Source organism: Ambystoma mexicanum, chromosome 6p (genome assembly GCF_040938575.1).
Source record: "Ambystoma mexicanum isolate Mex_15411 chromosome 6p, UKY_AmexF1_1, whole genome shotgun sequence".
NCBI classification, from domain to species: domain Eukaryota; kingdom Metazoa; phylum Chordata; class Amphibia; order Caudata; family Ambystomatidae; genus Ambystoma; species Ambystoma mexicanum.
In genome coordinates, this window is record NC_090935.1 from 588,773,267 (window position 1) to 588,788,710 (window position 15,444).

Sequence of the window (15,444 nt, forward strand, 5' to 3'; positions counted from 1 at the left end):
ACTGCCTGCTCCAGAGATGCCTACACAAAATCAGAATATTGAACTTACTACGACTTATGGATCCGGTCAAGAAACGGTCCACTCCTGGCGATGGGAAGGGGGTGGGAAAGTTTAGGGGTGGGGGGGATGCGAATAGTGTATTTTGTTACCCGATATTTGTTTTCTCTCTTAATGAAGCAAAAGTATAGTAAGTAGTCTTGATATTCTGGTCTACTAGCCTATTTACGGTATTAACATACTTGGTTGAAAAACATTGATTGTTTTTTGGTCGCAATGCAGATATATATATATATATAGTAGGTTAAGGAAATAGGGGGGGTTCCAGGGGGTCTCCCCCTGCATTTTTGACCAAAAAAAGAGCAAATAAAAATCTGTCAAATGTGAAAAGGTCAAATATTTTCGACCAAGTAGACCCAAACCATATTTACATTACTTTACCAGCAAATCATGACCGTAAAAACCTAAAATTCAGAATTCTCAAGAGGTTAAAATGAATATGAAAAAAGTGGCTCCATTAACAGAAGATCTAACGGAGATATGTCTGCACACATTAACCAAACAACCTTCCCTCCCCACCTATAATACTGATACTTATATCTTATGACTAACTTCTGCCCCATGCTGCGTTTATATTTTGCCAGAAAACCTTGACTCTTCCTACCGTGGCCTTGCGAAAGGTTACCAGACTTGTACATACATTCACTTGTTTGTTGTAATATGAATAACGTTCAAGCACCAGAATGTATGTTAATCATGGTGCCTTAGCAAAATCATAACCCAAAATATGTGACCCAGCTGTCAGCTCAAATATTGGATACTAAGTAAAAAGGATACTTTATGCTTTTTAAAAGATGCTTGTCCCCCTTAAAATTCCTCTTGAGATCAGGCAGTAATATTATTAGAGTTCCTACCTATGCCACTCTTCTGCTGGTCACGGATTTGTAAATATCAATTGAGATGTGGGTAGAACCAAGGAGAAGTCTCCTATGTTCATTATTTCTCATTTCTGTTGGGTACATTTTCCTATTTTTAGGGAGTAAAAATGGGTGGTGTGTATGTCTCTTAGTGGTAAGACTGGTTTTGAGTAAGTGCCACAGCTCTGTTCCCAGGACAATGTAATGTGGATGGAAAACAGAGGTACAGGAACTATGTTCATAATATTCTGTGGTGAAGTTTTTCTGATGCACTCATCATCCTTGCACAAATTAGGAGAAGCATGTTCTACTGGCTTTTAATTACTTAATTAAAATGGCAGTTTTCTTGTCCTTTTACCATCAGCAAATATTGTATCTTACACAAATATTTGCTAACCACATCAGTTATAAGTGATATATGTTTTTTGCAATACAGATTAATATTTTTTCCAATAGCATAAAACATTTTCTGCACTGTCTGAGCAGTGTCGACAAATGAATAGCCAGAACTACAACTATAATACTAAGCATTCAATGCTTTTTTGTGCAGACACATTTTTCTCTGTGCATGAGTACATTTGCTAGGTAGCATGGCAGATCTTGAAGTCTTAAACTGGTTGATGAGCTCTCTTTATAATCTGATATCAATTTTCTTTTCAGCCTACATCTTTGGAAAAAGTGCCCTAAAATGCACCTTCTACACAGATTTGTAAAGAATTGCAGTGGTTGCAAAGGGGAAATTCCCTTCAAAACTCACCTTGCAGATGGTCATGCTCACAAAGTTGTTCACCTTGTTAGTCAGTTGCGCACATGGAAATTAATGTGTGCACGAAAGCCAACCGTTTCCGCACTTGGAGAAAAATAATTAGAGGGAGCGTTGGTCATGAGTTAGGGTTGTTATCTCTGCGAGCTTGTAGAAATTGGAAACTGATGCAATTGTATCTTAAAATATTGGACCCTCCGAGGGCTCCAATATTCAGGAAGCTCTCAGGCCAAAAAAACAAAGACCAGTGCTTGTAAGCACTTGTACAAGTGCTTGTAAGGTTGTGGGGAACTTGACCTCATACTGCAAGTATATCCTCAGAGTTCTCAGCTTTCCCTGCAAAAGTGAAGCAGAAAATTCACTAGCATGTTTGGATTTGCAATTGATCGCAAATGATGCAGTACCGGCTTCATTACCATTTTCATCTAGGTATACAAGTATGCAATCTCTTGCCTCCGTATTTATGGAAACATCCTTCCAAATCATTTAGATCTGCGTTTTAGATTCAGGATGAATTTAATCCCAACTAGAGAAGTAATCGGGGCAAGGTCCAATTAACCTAGGGGTGAATGATTGTGTCGACACCATAAACTTGAGATGAGACATGTCATTTGGCAGTTCTTTGCACAGCTTTACAGCCTCTAAAATTGGAAATGTTTATAAATGTGTTAACACATGAAGACATTTGAATGACCTATTCTTTTTGGTTCAGGATTTTAAATTCACATGATATTTCCCCGAGCATTGCAGTTTTACATTTTTTGACAAGAGTACTTGTTTAAACGCCCCAGTCTAAATTGTTACTATTGATCTTACTTATACTGAGCTTTACTGGTTCTATTTTTAACGAGGTTGTCTTGATTAATTTGCATAAGGTTTTCACTTAACCATATGTGCAATCAATGTAAAAAAAAAAAACAATTTCATATCATTTCATAGGAAGAATTTTTTAAACTCCAATCACCACTTTAGGCCACTCCCTAAATGACCCCTGATAAGGAGAATCACACTTAACCAGAGCTGTGAAATCACAAGATTTTGAAAGTCAAGAAATTCTGCAAACTATGCAATTTGATCAACAGACAAAATGAAAAGCAAATGACAAAGTCAACCAAGATTCGTTACAACTGTCATTTTGTCCAATACTTTCCAAAATCACTTCAGCTTCAAATTCGTATGAATGTCATTCTTTAAGCTGCTTTAAATAGTTTTGGTTCCTACCGCCAAGTTGATTAAGACTCTGCATTTCCCTTTCTTTGCGATCAAGTTCTGCCGCTTTTCTTTCCAGTTCTTCCTGGCGCTTCAGGAGTTCAGCTTGTGCTATAGCATGCTCCTTAAAGAAAAATTAGCATTACTCAGATTGTAAACACATTTCATTAGAATTTGTAATTACTCAACCCATCACACAATTAGAATGGCTAAAAGAACATAGTTTAACTTGAATTCTTAGTCTGTGAAGCTAGTTGGTCCATCCTTTACAGCTATCACCTTACAAGGTGCATCTATAAAGTTCTTAAGCAAATCCTGCTTCCCGCATGGAGCAAGGTCAACCTTCCCTACTTGATGCACATGTATTTTTGGCAGTCAGCAATTTCTAGAAGGTAACTTTAACAGTTAGCAAGATGCCTATGAACATGGGACCTTGAAGCTTAAATTCCCCATTTATGACATAAAGCAAAAAATCTATTAGCACACTAAAGCTATAAATAAACCTATTAGCTCAGTAAAGCAACATCTATTAGCACACTTTTTTGGATTAGACCTATATAGACTTGCTAATCCTATAAGGTTAAATAACATTAAGTTGCACAGTCTTCCCATAGACCTATGTGGTTTTTACACTCTTCCCCCATACACAATTTGATAGTAATGTCCCGCTCTATACCCCACACCTCTGACTTAACTTGTCTTCCACGGCCATGCATAGTCAGTGTTCCCCCCACAGACTTAACTGTGATTTTCCCAAGACACCACAATAGGATGTCTCCCATCTCATAGATGTCCTGTCTCTTAGCTTGCATGTGCTTTCCTCTACATAATCACACTGACACAATTGCCCAAATTAACTTGCACAACCGATTCCCCCGACTGAATTGGAATTGACCTTGTAACCCAAAGATGTATGTGAGTGTTCATTCATTATTCAAGGAATGCATAGGGTATTTATATTGCAAACATGTATGGTTCGACTTAACTAAAAAAAAAAAAAGAAAAAAACAAGGGACTTTTTGATCCAGAACACCAATCTACTTTCATACACTCTTGCCTTGGGCAGTGACCTACATGGGAGGTTCCACATTTCACACACTTGCACTGTTTTCCTCCTATGTACATACTCACGTGGGCATTTTTCAAACTTGGGTTAACAGTTTTATGAAATGCATTCTTTCTACCAAAGCAGTTAAAGAAGATAGGGTGTGACATGCCTATCAAGAGGTTAGTTGGGAATTTTGCCAGGGGCTGCTGGGTGACCTTATACCTTTATGAGTATATCTCACTGCTAAAGTGCTAAAGTCATCCTCCCCTTAAGTGCCTGCTAAGTGGTCATCCTCTTTGGCGAGTTTGTGCCCCTAACCCATGTGTGCCTCGTTTAGGGATCCTCCCACCCCTTGTGCAGTGTCCGGTCTAATCCCTTCGAGGGGTCCCCTATGGTCCAGTGGATTCACAGCTTTAAAACTGGTGATTCACTGTGGAGCATGGGGTTCCTCAGTCTTTCTATACCAGGACCCACATCACTGAACAGGTGGTTGTACCCGACTCCATTATCATCTGTGAAGGATCAGACATGGAAGACGGACAGCTAGGTTGAGTTTTCTCACAAGTCGCCTTTTTAATAAATTAGAAAAGGTGAGATAAACGCCTATCTTTCCCTAACAAGGAGTTCCCTACCCATCAAACTAAGGCTCAAGGAAGGTGACCCAATGTCCAAATGTATCTGTCCCTCACATCAATACATACAACAAAATCATACAGGAAATATACGGCGGTTTCAACTTTGCATATTAACATAAATTAACCTATGTTAACATAAATTAAGCCTAAAGAAAACAAAAAATCCTTGTGAACAGGGTTGAATGCCCTTACCCTGGATCAATTCAGGAGGTTTCAAAACCCAAAGTTGAATTGCAGGGAAGTTCTTTTCACTAGCCAAGTTCCACTCCAAGTGGAATACACTGTTATTTTCATCCAGTATATCATTAACTTGGCAAAGTGACTGTCTCAGTTTCAAACAGATGTCTCAAACTTAAGACAATTGTCAACATGTTCAGCACCTTCTGATTGGTGAACCAAAAGGACTTCATATATCAAGTTGAAAAGTCAATGTAGAAAGTTATTTTCTCAAAAGATCAACCACTTTCTAGCACATTGCATTTCTTCTTCAAACTATGGAACAGCCTTCCCGAAGTGCTGAGGTTAGAGGTAAACCACCTCACTTTCAGGAAGCACCTGAAGACTTACCTCTTCAGATGAAGAGCCTGGGGAAAGGATGGTTTCGGGGTCACTATTAGGCTGCAACTTCCGTATCTTATGTTTGTCTGATGTTGATGTAGTGTAAGTGCAAGCGCCCTGATGCCCACGGGCTACCGGCGCTATACAAAATGAAATACAAATACAAATACAAATAAGTGACACCTTAATCCAGATGGTTCATTCAGAAAGTTGCACTTTAGTAAGGATAGTTATATCAAACCACAGTAGTGGAATTGCCACATCTCTCCCCCATACACTTCTACCACAGTTGCAGTACTTTACATCATTTTATTCCTGGTCAACTCGCTTGCCAGGACTAACCACTATTTGTCCCTTTCCTGGTGTACTCGCCTGCCAGGATAAAGCTCCTACTACTACTAAAACTTGTGCTCTGTGGTGAGGCTTGTTCCAAACATTCCACAATTAACACCTCAATGGGGAAAGGTGGACCAACAGCTTTTTGGGGACGTCTTTAAACTTGCAACACAATTGGACAACGTCTTTCACAAACATGCTGTACAAAATGACAATGATTGTCACATGGATCCATTGGCCATAGACAATGCAGGTTACAGTTCTCACCCCCTTGATCCCATCTACAAGGGGGGCTTGTTTCCTGCCATCTCCGATTTCTATCTACACAACCTATTGGGCTGTTGGCAATGTAGTTTACAACTTTCCTACACAGGGTATCTGGGACAGCTGCACTTAAATTGCCCTGATGTTTCTTTCAGCTTTCTTTGGCAGTGCAGGTTACAATGTCCCTTTGTTGGAAAATAGGATTCACCGTGTTGCAATATTCTCCTATTTGGCCTCTCCCATCTGGGAGGTTACATTCACTTTGCTCAATTATTGGCCCCTTTTGGCTTTGGCAATGCAGGTTACAATATTCTCCTTTTTGATAGCTTGCATTGGTGAGTTGTGCCCAATTTGCTTTACTTTAAAGATTCAGTATTCAAAAGGTGCACATCGGTCTACTTCAAAGCGGCCCAGGGTTACCTCTATTAGGCCAACTCACCAGTATATCCTGGTGTATCCTCCTGACTCGCTGCTTCCGCTTCTTCACGGGTCGGGGCCTCCCTGATGTGTGACAGCTCTGGTCAGCCTTTTTTTTGGTTTGCACTGTGTGTTAGTGGCGCACCCGCTGCTCCACAAGCACACGCTCCAGTGACAGTCTCACACCGCAGCTAGATGCAGGACACAGAGAGCTTCTCTCCCCTTTGGGACAACTGGCCTCCACACTGCTTCCCGCTACGTGTCCTCTGCATCTGTCTGGAACCACGACCTCCGCAACATTCTCTGCATAGTGTCTCTCTACTGGCAAAGCGACGGCTCCAACCCAGACTTTCTCCTGCTGATGCTTCTCCCCTTTTGGCTGCACCTGAAGGGCCTTTATATATTTAAAGGTCCTGCTTAGGCGAGGGTCATTATATACACTAGACTGCTCATTACAATTTCGCATTTCTGGATCACTCTTCCTTGTCTCAGTACTAGGGACTTGAAGTCCATAATGTTCTTAGTTATTTTAAAATCATTTAATCCACTTTGTTTTTGTAATTTGTTGAAGTACTTTTAATGGAGTTTAAGGGGAGTAATGGTTTTCTCTGCAATTTATCATACAAGCACAATGTAGAATTATAACTACTAAAAGTAGTTATATTAACTCCCTGTTCCTTATAGTTGTTTCCATGGTTACAAAAAGGGATGGCATACTTGGTACCTTGGGTAAGCCTGGCAGGGGAGGCTAGACTGCGGCAAAATGCCATCAAATATTCAGTTCTTAGGAAACCTCATCCTCAGACGAGGATAAATACTGTGTCCCTCCTGATGGAGTCGCCACATTCCCATGACAGCCTTCTACTCCCATGTGATCCTCACACCCGGATACCACCGCATGGGTTAGGATCTGGTAGCGTCTGCCTTTCCCTTGGCACATGGGAGGAGACTTTAGGTTGGTTTTCTGTGATGGTTCGTGTGAGAAACCTAAGAGTGTCTCAACGTCTGAACCCCAGGGATCACTTGCTCAGGTGGCCAGAGCACGGCCATCACCCTTGGATCCAGACCCTGGGGGTGGACAAGTGCAGGAGGATCACCTGGATGAGGGCTCCTCAGGGAATGGCAGTGAGATATCATATGGTTAGAGGTGCATTTCCCCTTTCCGACACACCCCTACCCGACATTCCCTCTACCTACATAGGGTGTTGTGAGTCCTATCTCGTTAACCGCTCCCCAATTCCAACCTATACCAAGACAAGAGGGAGGTATCCGACAGCAAGGAAAAGGGAATTACACATTAACCAGTCATTTACAACAAGATGATTGTGCCCTTTGTTCTGACAGCAAGCTACCCATTTCTTACACCATCCCTAGAAAAGACTACGACTCCCATAATTCCTCCCCAGTGCATTTTCCAGAAACCACTGGGAAGAGGAAGAAGGGAACAAGAGCTGTGAAGATTACCCATAGGAATCAATGCACAAGGGATTCCCATGGGCAGTTGCCATTTTTTCCCAATAATGAGGCCAGGCAAGGTCAGGCCTCCCACTACAACTACTCCCACCTGATATGTATCAAGAATCCCAGTCACTATAAAAAGCAGAACACACAAGCACACTTTGAGGGAGCTGGGGATGCTGGATGGAGCACAGAGGCCAGGAGGAGAATTCGAACTGAAGTAACACTGGAAGGCCTGGTGCACCAAGGACTGCCTAACTGCTGGGCCTGTGAGTACAGGGGATGATGTAATGAGGAGAGGGAGTACCAACTCCAGGGAGCCAAACCAGGGGTAGCTGGGGTCACCTATCAGTGCCCACACCAGAGCTCTGCTCATGGGCAAACGGGAGGGCCCAGGCGTTTCGGTGGTAGGACCCTCACCTCAACAAATCACCCCCTTCTGCTCTTGTTGCTCCCAAAACCACCAGAGTGCCAGAAGGGGAGCTAGCAAAGTGGGAGAAAAATCAGAGAAAAGTGCATTCTGCAACTTTGTGGGAATTGCAAAAAAGGAGCTCTGAAACAGACTGAGAGAGACCCTAGTGCAGATAGCCAAATCCTAAATCAGAAGAGTGCATTGTGTTTCAAGGATGCCAGCGACCCCACCCCCCCCCTGGGTCAACAGGTGAATTGGGGAAGTGAGGCCAAGCCTGTGGTACCAACCTTGAACTTTGAGTCAAAGTGGTCCTGAGGAGGTCTGTAAAGAAAGCCGCGCACAGGGAAAAGTCTTCGAAATCTGAAAACGATCAGAGCCAGACTGATGGAGACCCGAAGTGTAATAAGCTTGGGGAAGGGAGCCCTAATGCAAACTTGTTGAAATGCTTATGAAAGGTCTGAGCCTAACAGAGGGGGGGGTGACCGGTGTGAGGTCTGAGCCCGACAGAGGGATCCACGTGAACTATGAATCTTGAGTTTTGTGAACTGTGAATCCTAAAATTAATGGTTGTGAATCCTGAAGAAAAGGAACATGGTTGAACTTTCAAAGGAACTTTGTTTTGTACTCATCCAAGGCACCCTACAAGAGACGGTTTCGGAAAGAAACTTTATCGTGGTAAGGCCTAAATTGTGTCCCGATTTGCATACTCGTGCCGAAGAAGCCCATGTTTTATAAAGCAGTGTTTGTCACTTTGTCCCGTGCTGAAAAATGTGGGGCAGGGACCCTAGTTGCTCAGCCATCCCGATATGATATTTCTGAACACTATTTTCTTTACATATACATTTCCCCTGTACACATTTGTTATTATAGAGTAAGAGCAGGCAATAAGTTGTTAGTATAGGCCATTTTCTGTTGATGGACACTAAGACTACACTGTTTATTATTTGATGGTCGAGCGTGTCCCATCCTTCGAGATGGGGCCAGATAGACATTTATGCAATCCATATTATTCAACAAACACCCTTGAACATTGAATCTCTTGTGTCTGTCTTCACTTGTGATACCATGCCTCCCTTACACCGCAGGATTCATCACACATCCCAATCCCATTAGGCAGCTTTAAACATGCGACTTCGTCACAGCTATTTCTCAACAGATGACCAAACTCAACATTCTTATTTTGTTATTGAATACCTGCTCATATAAGGTGGTCTTGACACAGCCATTTAGGCTAAGCGTAGCTTTTGCACGGTGTAACATTAAAAGGTCTACATGCCTGTTTTACTATTGTGCCATTCTTCCAATGCCATGTTTATGTTTAAAATCGTTGGATGTAGATTTGGCACTCATTAGATGTCTTCACTGTTAGGGCATCTGTCAGTACAAATCATCCTGTGTTCCTAATCAAACCCTGTGACTAATTACGGTTTGCTATATTTCTATTGATGTCTGCCATCTTATAGTAATTTTAGAATTGTATATTTGTCTGTACTAATTGGAGGTTTATATAAATATAGCTACTTTATTCTTAATGTTGTTTGCTACCTTCAATGTCTTACTTTCACCTTAATAATGAATCAAAAATCATTGATACTGTAGTTATTGGAAATGATTCAACCAAATGGGACAGCATGCAAAAGGGGCTTTAGTATGTGCCCAATCTTTTTCTCAAAAGGTTGTTGTAGCCCTATATGGTGACAGATATTTTAGTATTGAAATACGAAACACACCTTTATTTCAGTACGTTTCCTGTATTTCTAACAGGAATGAGTTTGGAAAAGTAATTCTCAGAGTTGAAATCTTTTTCAGTGGCATACATCTATGTATTTGCGTAAAAGCAGATCTGTTATAACCATGTTCTGAGGAATGCAAAAGTAAAAATCCAAATAAATGTGACCTTTTCTATATTTGCACTTGAGGGCGTGTGTTGCTACTCGCATACAATGTGTTACATGAGCAATAGGTCACACTGATGCAGGATTTTGTTTTCTAATGTTTTGGTCAGAATATTCCTTCTGTGCATGTAATTTTATTGTTCTGTCGAATGCTGAAATACACAGTGAGCAAGTTTCACGTTTGTAGATACCATGTGGCGTCACTGATCTGCAGGTTTGATGATCATGTTTGCCGTCAGTTAAATTACAGACTCAATGTATTCTTCAAAGCTTCAGTAGACAAGGCTCTCGGAGTCCTGATGAAAGCTGTGCATAATTCGGGGATGCACAATGGGTTGATGTACCCTATCACATATGGCCGAAACAGTGTGTGGACATCGAACATAGTGAATAAGTTGTATCTATGACTTTTATCGCCCTAGGGAAAGTGGCCTATACCTCAATGTGTGGCATACACCACTAGGGGGCGTTTTTTCAAAGACGAGGGTCCATTCTGAACGATTCATAAAGACAAGTAAATGGCTCCCGGACCACGTACATTAAATATAGTTTTTATTTTATGGCGCCACTCCCATTGTGGGTTTCTTTGGGATCCATACATATGTACTGGGATGGTGATACACTCACAGTTGGCTAGGAACTCTCACAGTATAAAGATGTTTAAGGTGAATTAATGGATGTAAATATAGAGTGTTGCTAGTTTGTTGTTGAATAAAAGTGACAATGTCACATGATCATTACATTACGGACTACAAATAAGTTTCCTTGATGAATGTAGAGGATTGCATATAGGTGTTACTGTCTAGGCTCTAGGGCTGTGGACCCTGAACAATACTAGTGGAAAAGAGGTGGGGGAACCTACTTACATAGATGAAACATATACAAATATATAGGCATTAGTAAAATGTGTAGGAGAAGTAAACTAACAATTCATTAAGCGTTCATATCATTTAAAGACACATCTACACATACAAGGACGTTAGTTGATATAAATATGAAAATGCTCCCAGAAACGTCTCAAAATGTAAAAGGAGAAAAGATCCCCAATCAAATCTTCTGCTTATAAGTCATGCCTGGCCGGTGTAGTAACACGGAGAATTACTCAAATGCAACTTCGAGATGTATGGGTCCAGACTGGCTGCCACTGGGTTGAGACACACATACAGACTCGTCTAAGGAAACCATCTGAGGAATGCTCAGACAAAATGGTGGCAATTGAAATCCAGTTTTGTGAATCTATGGCAAGAAATAAAAAGTTACCATTTTAGGGAATGCGACAAGCATTCTTTTTCCTATAACGCTAGCAGTCTTACACCCTCTGCTCAAACTTACTGGCAGATGCAACTGTGGCTCCTTTGTTGGATTGCTTGTACGTGTAAAACTATTGAAACGTGAAAAACAGTTGCCAGACTCAATTTACTACCTATGCTTCTAATTATAATTGTGATTTCTTTGAAACATCAAAAATAGCTTGATTAATAAAACAGCACCACATGTTACGGTCTATGATCACCACTTTCCCTCCATCGTTTCTTTCTGGATAATTAATAGATGCTTGAGAAATTCTTCACTGCAATTCGCCCCACACGGTAGATTTCTTCTCAGATTTTTTTCTACAGTAGACTTTTGAAGTACCACAGTGTACCATTGGGACAGATCATTAGAGGGACACGTTACTTAACTTAACCTAGCTCCAAAACATAGATGCATCTCTATGCCAATTGGCAGTTAAATAAGACCCATATATCAGATACTACAGACCTACTGAACAAACTGCAACTAATTTAGTTGCAGCCAACTTGCACTCTAGTTATTCTTGCTGTTACAGACTTGTACACCTGCGTCAGGCATACTCTAGCAAACTCAATGGGCAAGTAATCTGCATACTCAGATGTCATCTGGCATATTGGAGTTCACACCAAAGAAAAACAATTAAATGTGACCATGCTTTCACAGGCAGATATATGGTGCAGTCATGCATATCAAATAGATGCAATCCCTAGAACATCTATGTATGCCTCTTTTCATGGTGCCAGAGAATTACATGAACAGTGGGAAGACATACACAAGGTACATAAGTGATATTTAAATCATTTGGGATGGCACGATATACAAATTGGAATAGTGACCATAGGCAAAACACAGACAAATGAAAAACAAGAGCTCGATAACCGTGGCTCAATGAACAGGCTGGTGGCTCAAAACTCCAGTACATAAACTCACTTCACTATATCATTCCTGGATCTAGAATTATATGTACAGAACAGAACACCATCTACACAAACACCTACTGAAGTGAATTCAATATTGCATACAAGCAGTGGGCATCACAAAATCATAATTGTAAGTATTCCCCAAAAAGCGTTTCTAAAGTTCAAAAACATCTGTAGGCTACAGAGATTCATCACCAAGATACAAACTCGGTTTTAGAACAAGAAGATATCAGGCTAAAGAATAATTAACAAAGCTTTGAGAAATACAGAACAAGACCCAAAATGATCTTGCCAACGCACAAGCCAAGATCACTTAAATGATAAAGACAATATTCGATTCATCATCAGGTACTCAATGCAAGGACATAAGGTGTACCTCCTGGATTGTAAAATGGGCTTTGTGCATGTAACCAGTCACGAAAACAATGTCCATTGTAAAATCCGGAAAGCGATTAGCTGTGTAGGAAGAACAATAAGTGTGGAGTTGGTTGGTGTGGGCCTGGGAGGGTGCCAAGTGGGATGGGAAGTGCAGGGGTGCACGGTGAAGGAGTGGACAAGGGGTGAGTGGCAGGTGTTCTAGGGTTTCCCAGGGAGAAAAAGGAGCGATACGCAGAAGCAGGAAGGGAGGAGGTAGGGCAGACAGAGAGAGTGACCCTTTTGGAAAACTCTGAAGTGCTGTAAAGTATCCTTTCAGATTGATCCCATACAATCCATAGGAAACCATGCTGGACAAAAGACTAACTTCATACTAATAGATGAAAATATGGCCGAGTATACCAATCAAGCACCAATAATAATGTCTGAACCTTGAATAATATATTGAAAATCAATATATTATTATTTATATTATATATAAGCGCAAACAAGATTTACAAACCTGTATATCAATAAAACCACATGGAGTTGATAAATGTGCAACTTAATTAGCATGTCTTCACATGGCCACCACAACCACCAAAATCCAAACAAACATACAGCAGGAATATATGATCAAAACAATCATTCATCCTCACTGCTCCAGGGATATATTTGGATAAGTGGCCTCAGCAAAGCATTGCCATAGGAAGGAAATCTTAGTATTATTACTCATGGAGACAATGGAAATGGTAGCAGTGCGTGGTATACATAAACTTAACATAGCTGGACTACTCCTACAGTGCACTTTCTTTGTGGTCTAGTCCTTTCTTTGCATCTGGCCTTTTTCCTTTCCCTCGCCCACTCTCCATTTCCTAAGCACTAGCCACAGGCAGTCAGCCAAGGGCAGAGGATAAGGGCAAGTTCCTGGCCTGTTTGCCTGGTTCCCTATCCCTGCTAGATCGCTTGCACTAGTTTTATATGATACATTACTCACCGTAATCTTTTTAGGGTGCTTGTATCTGCTTAGAGTCACATGCACTGCATAGTCCGACATCTAGTGGAAGTAACGGAGTATTACAAGATTTGTTTTCCGAACTCAAAAACGGACGTCGAAAGGGCGCACTTAGTGATGCTATCCCCAGTGTGAACGTGTACTGTACCCATGGTCCTTCACACGTCGAGGTCCTTCAGATTGTTTGATTCTGACCTGAGGTAGCATGAAGTGTAGCACGAGTACAGATGTTGTAAAGCAGAAACAGAAAAGCCCATAAAACATCTATGCACCTTCTACTCCAGTAGGGAAGGAAGGATGGGCGCATGTGAATCTAAGCAGATACAAGCACCAGTAATACAATTACGGTGAGTAATGTATCCCTTCTGGAGCCTGTGGATCTGCTTACATCACATGCTCTGCATAGATTAGCGAGCAGTATCTGGAGAAGGTGGGAAGTTAGAAGGTACAACGGCAAAGAGACGTTTTAGGACCGCTTGTCCCACCTGTGGATCCGCTTTAGAATGTGGGCAAAATGCAGTAATGTTGTGTGAACGTATACGTGGAACTCCATGTAGCAGCTTTGCATATGGCGTCTAGATGGACGTTTGCAATTAAAGGCAAGGTTTTCCCTGTACTTCTGGTAGAGTGTGCCCTTGATGTAAAAGGTAGAACCCTTTTGGATAGGGAATAGAGTTGTATGCATCTTAGTATCCATCTGGAGATGGCGACCTTTGATATGTGATCGTCTTCTCTACCAGGCGCTATGGAAACAAAGAGTTGGTCTGTTTTCCTTAGGGGTTTTGTTTTGTTCACATACTATAAGACTGCCCTCCATACATCAAGTGTATGGAGGCTTCTTTCTGCTGAGTTTGAAGGAATCTGAAAGAAGGTGGGGAGTTCTATGGATTGGTTTACATGGAAATTTGAAATGAACTTAAGTGAAAACCTAGGATGTGTTTGGAGGACAACCTTGTCCTTGTGTATGATGAAATAATGGTCTTGTACCGATAAAGCCTGTAGCGCACGGACTCGTTTTATGGAGGTGATAGATACAGGGAATGCAGTTTTATAGGTAAGATGCTTTAAGCTGGCCTTGTGCATAAGCTCAAAGGGTGGCCCCCATGAGCTTAGAGAGCACAACATCGAGATCCCAACCCCGGGGGCGGGTTGTTAATTGGTGGGTATAGCCTCTGCCTTGATGACAGGGACTTTCCACCAGGACACCTTGTTCTATGAACTGGTGTAAGCCAATAGGGCCGCCAGATGTAAGGAATTGAATACTAGGCCGGAGTATATCAAGTTAGGCATGTAGTGTAGAATGTTAGCTGGAGAGAGATTGTGATGTGCACAATATCACAAATCTCTTCCACTTATTGAAATAACAGTGCCTGGTGTTGGATTTTGTGCCTCCTTGAGGAGATCCATACACCTTTATGGAAGGCTTAAGTGGCCAAACTCTATAAGGAGCCAAGCTCCCAAGTTCATTGATTGTGGGCGTGGGTGGAGGGATGCCCCCTTGTGTTTTGCCAAAATGTTGTACGGGCATGGGCGCTTGATCGGGTAATACATCACCAGCTTGAGCAGATGTGGAAACCAAGGCTGTCTCGCCCACTTAGGAGCAACCAGGATTAGGGTTACTAGTCCTGGTGCATCTTGTGCACTATTCTACTCAGGAGTGGTGTTGGGAGGTTGGGGAGGGGGGGGGGACCATTACCGTAAGCACTTTTCCCGACCTGTTCATCCAAAGGGCATTCCCCTTGGACTCAGGCTAGGGAAACCTAGATGCGAAGACTGGGCATTGAGCGTTTAGCTTTGTGGCGAACAAGTCTAGTGGGGGTGACCCCATAGTGAGAATATTCCGTCTAGGATATCTGTCGAGTTGCCACTCGTTTTCTTCTGGTAATGGGGGTCTGCTTAACAGGTCTGCCAGAGAACATGTTGTGATGTTCAAAACATGTTTCGCATGAGTGT

At 41.7% G+C, this 15,444-nt stretch overlaps 1 protein-coding gene across 1 annotated transcript in view; it reads right to left on the minus strand.

Annotated features, from left to right (window-relative positions):
* SCAMP1 (secretory carrier membrane protein 1) overlaps nucleotides 1-15,444 on the minus strand; it is a 498,174-nt gene that overhangs the window by 348,361 nt on the left and 134,369 nt on the right. The window contains exon 4 of the mRNA XM_069627423.1: nucleotides 2,899-3,010. Coding sequence (XP_069483524.1) covers nucleotides 2,899-3,010 — 112 coding nt within the window. The remainder of the gene's footprint in view (nucleotides 1-2,898; nucleotides 3,011-15,444) is intronic.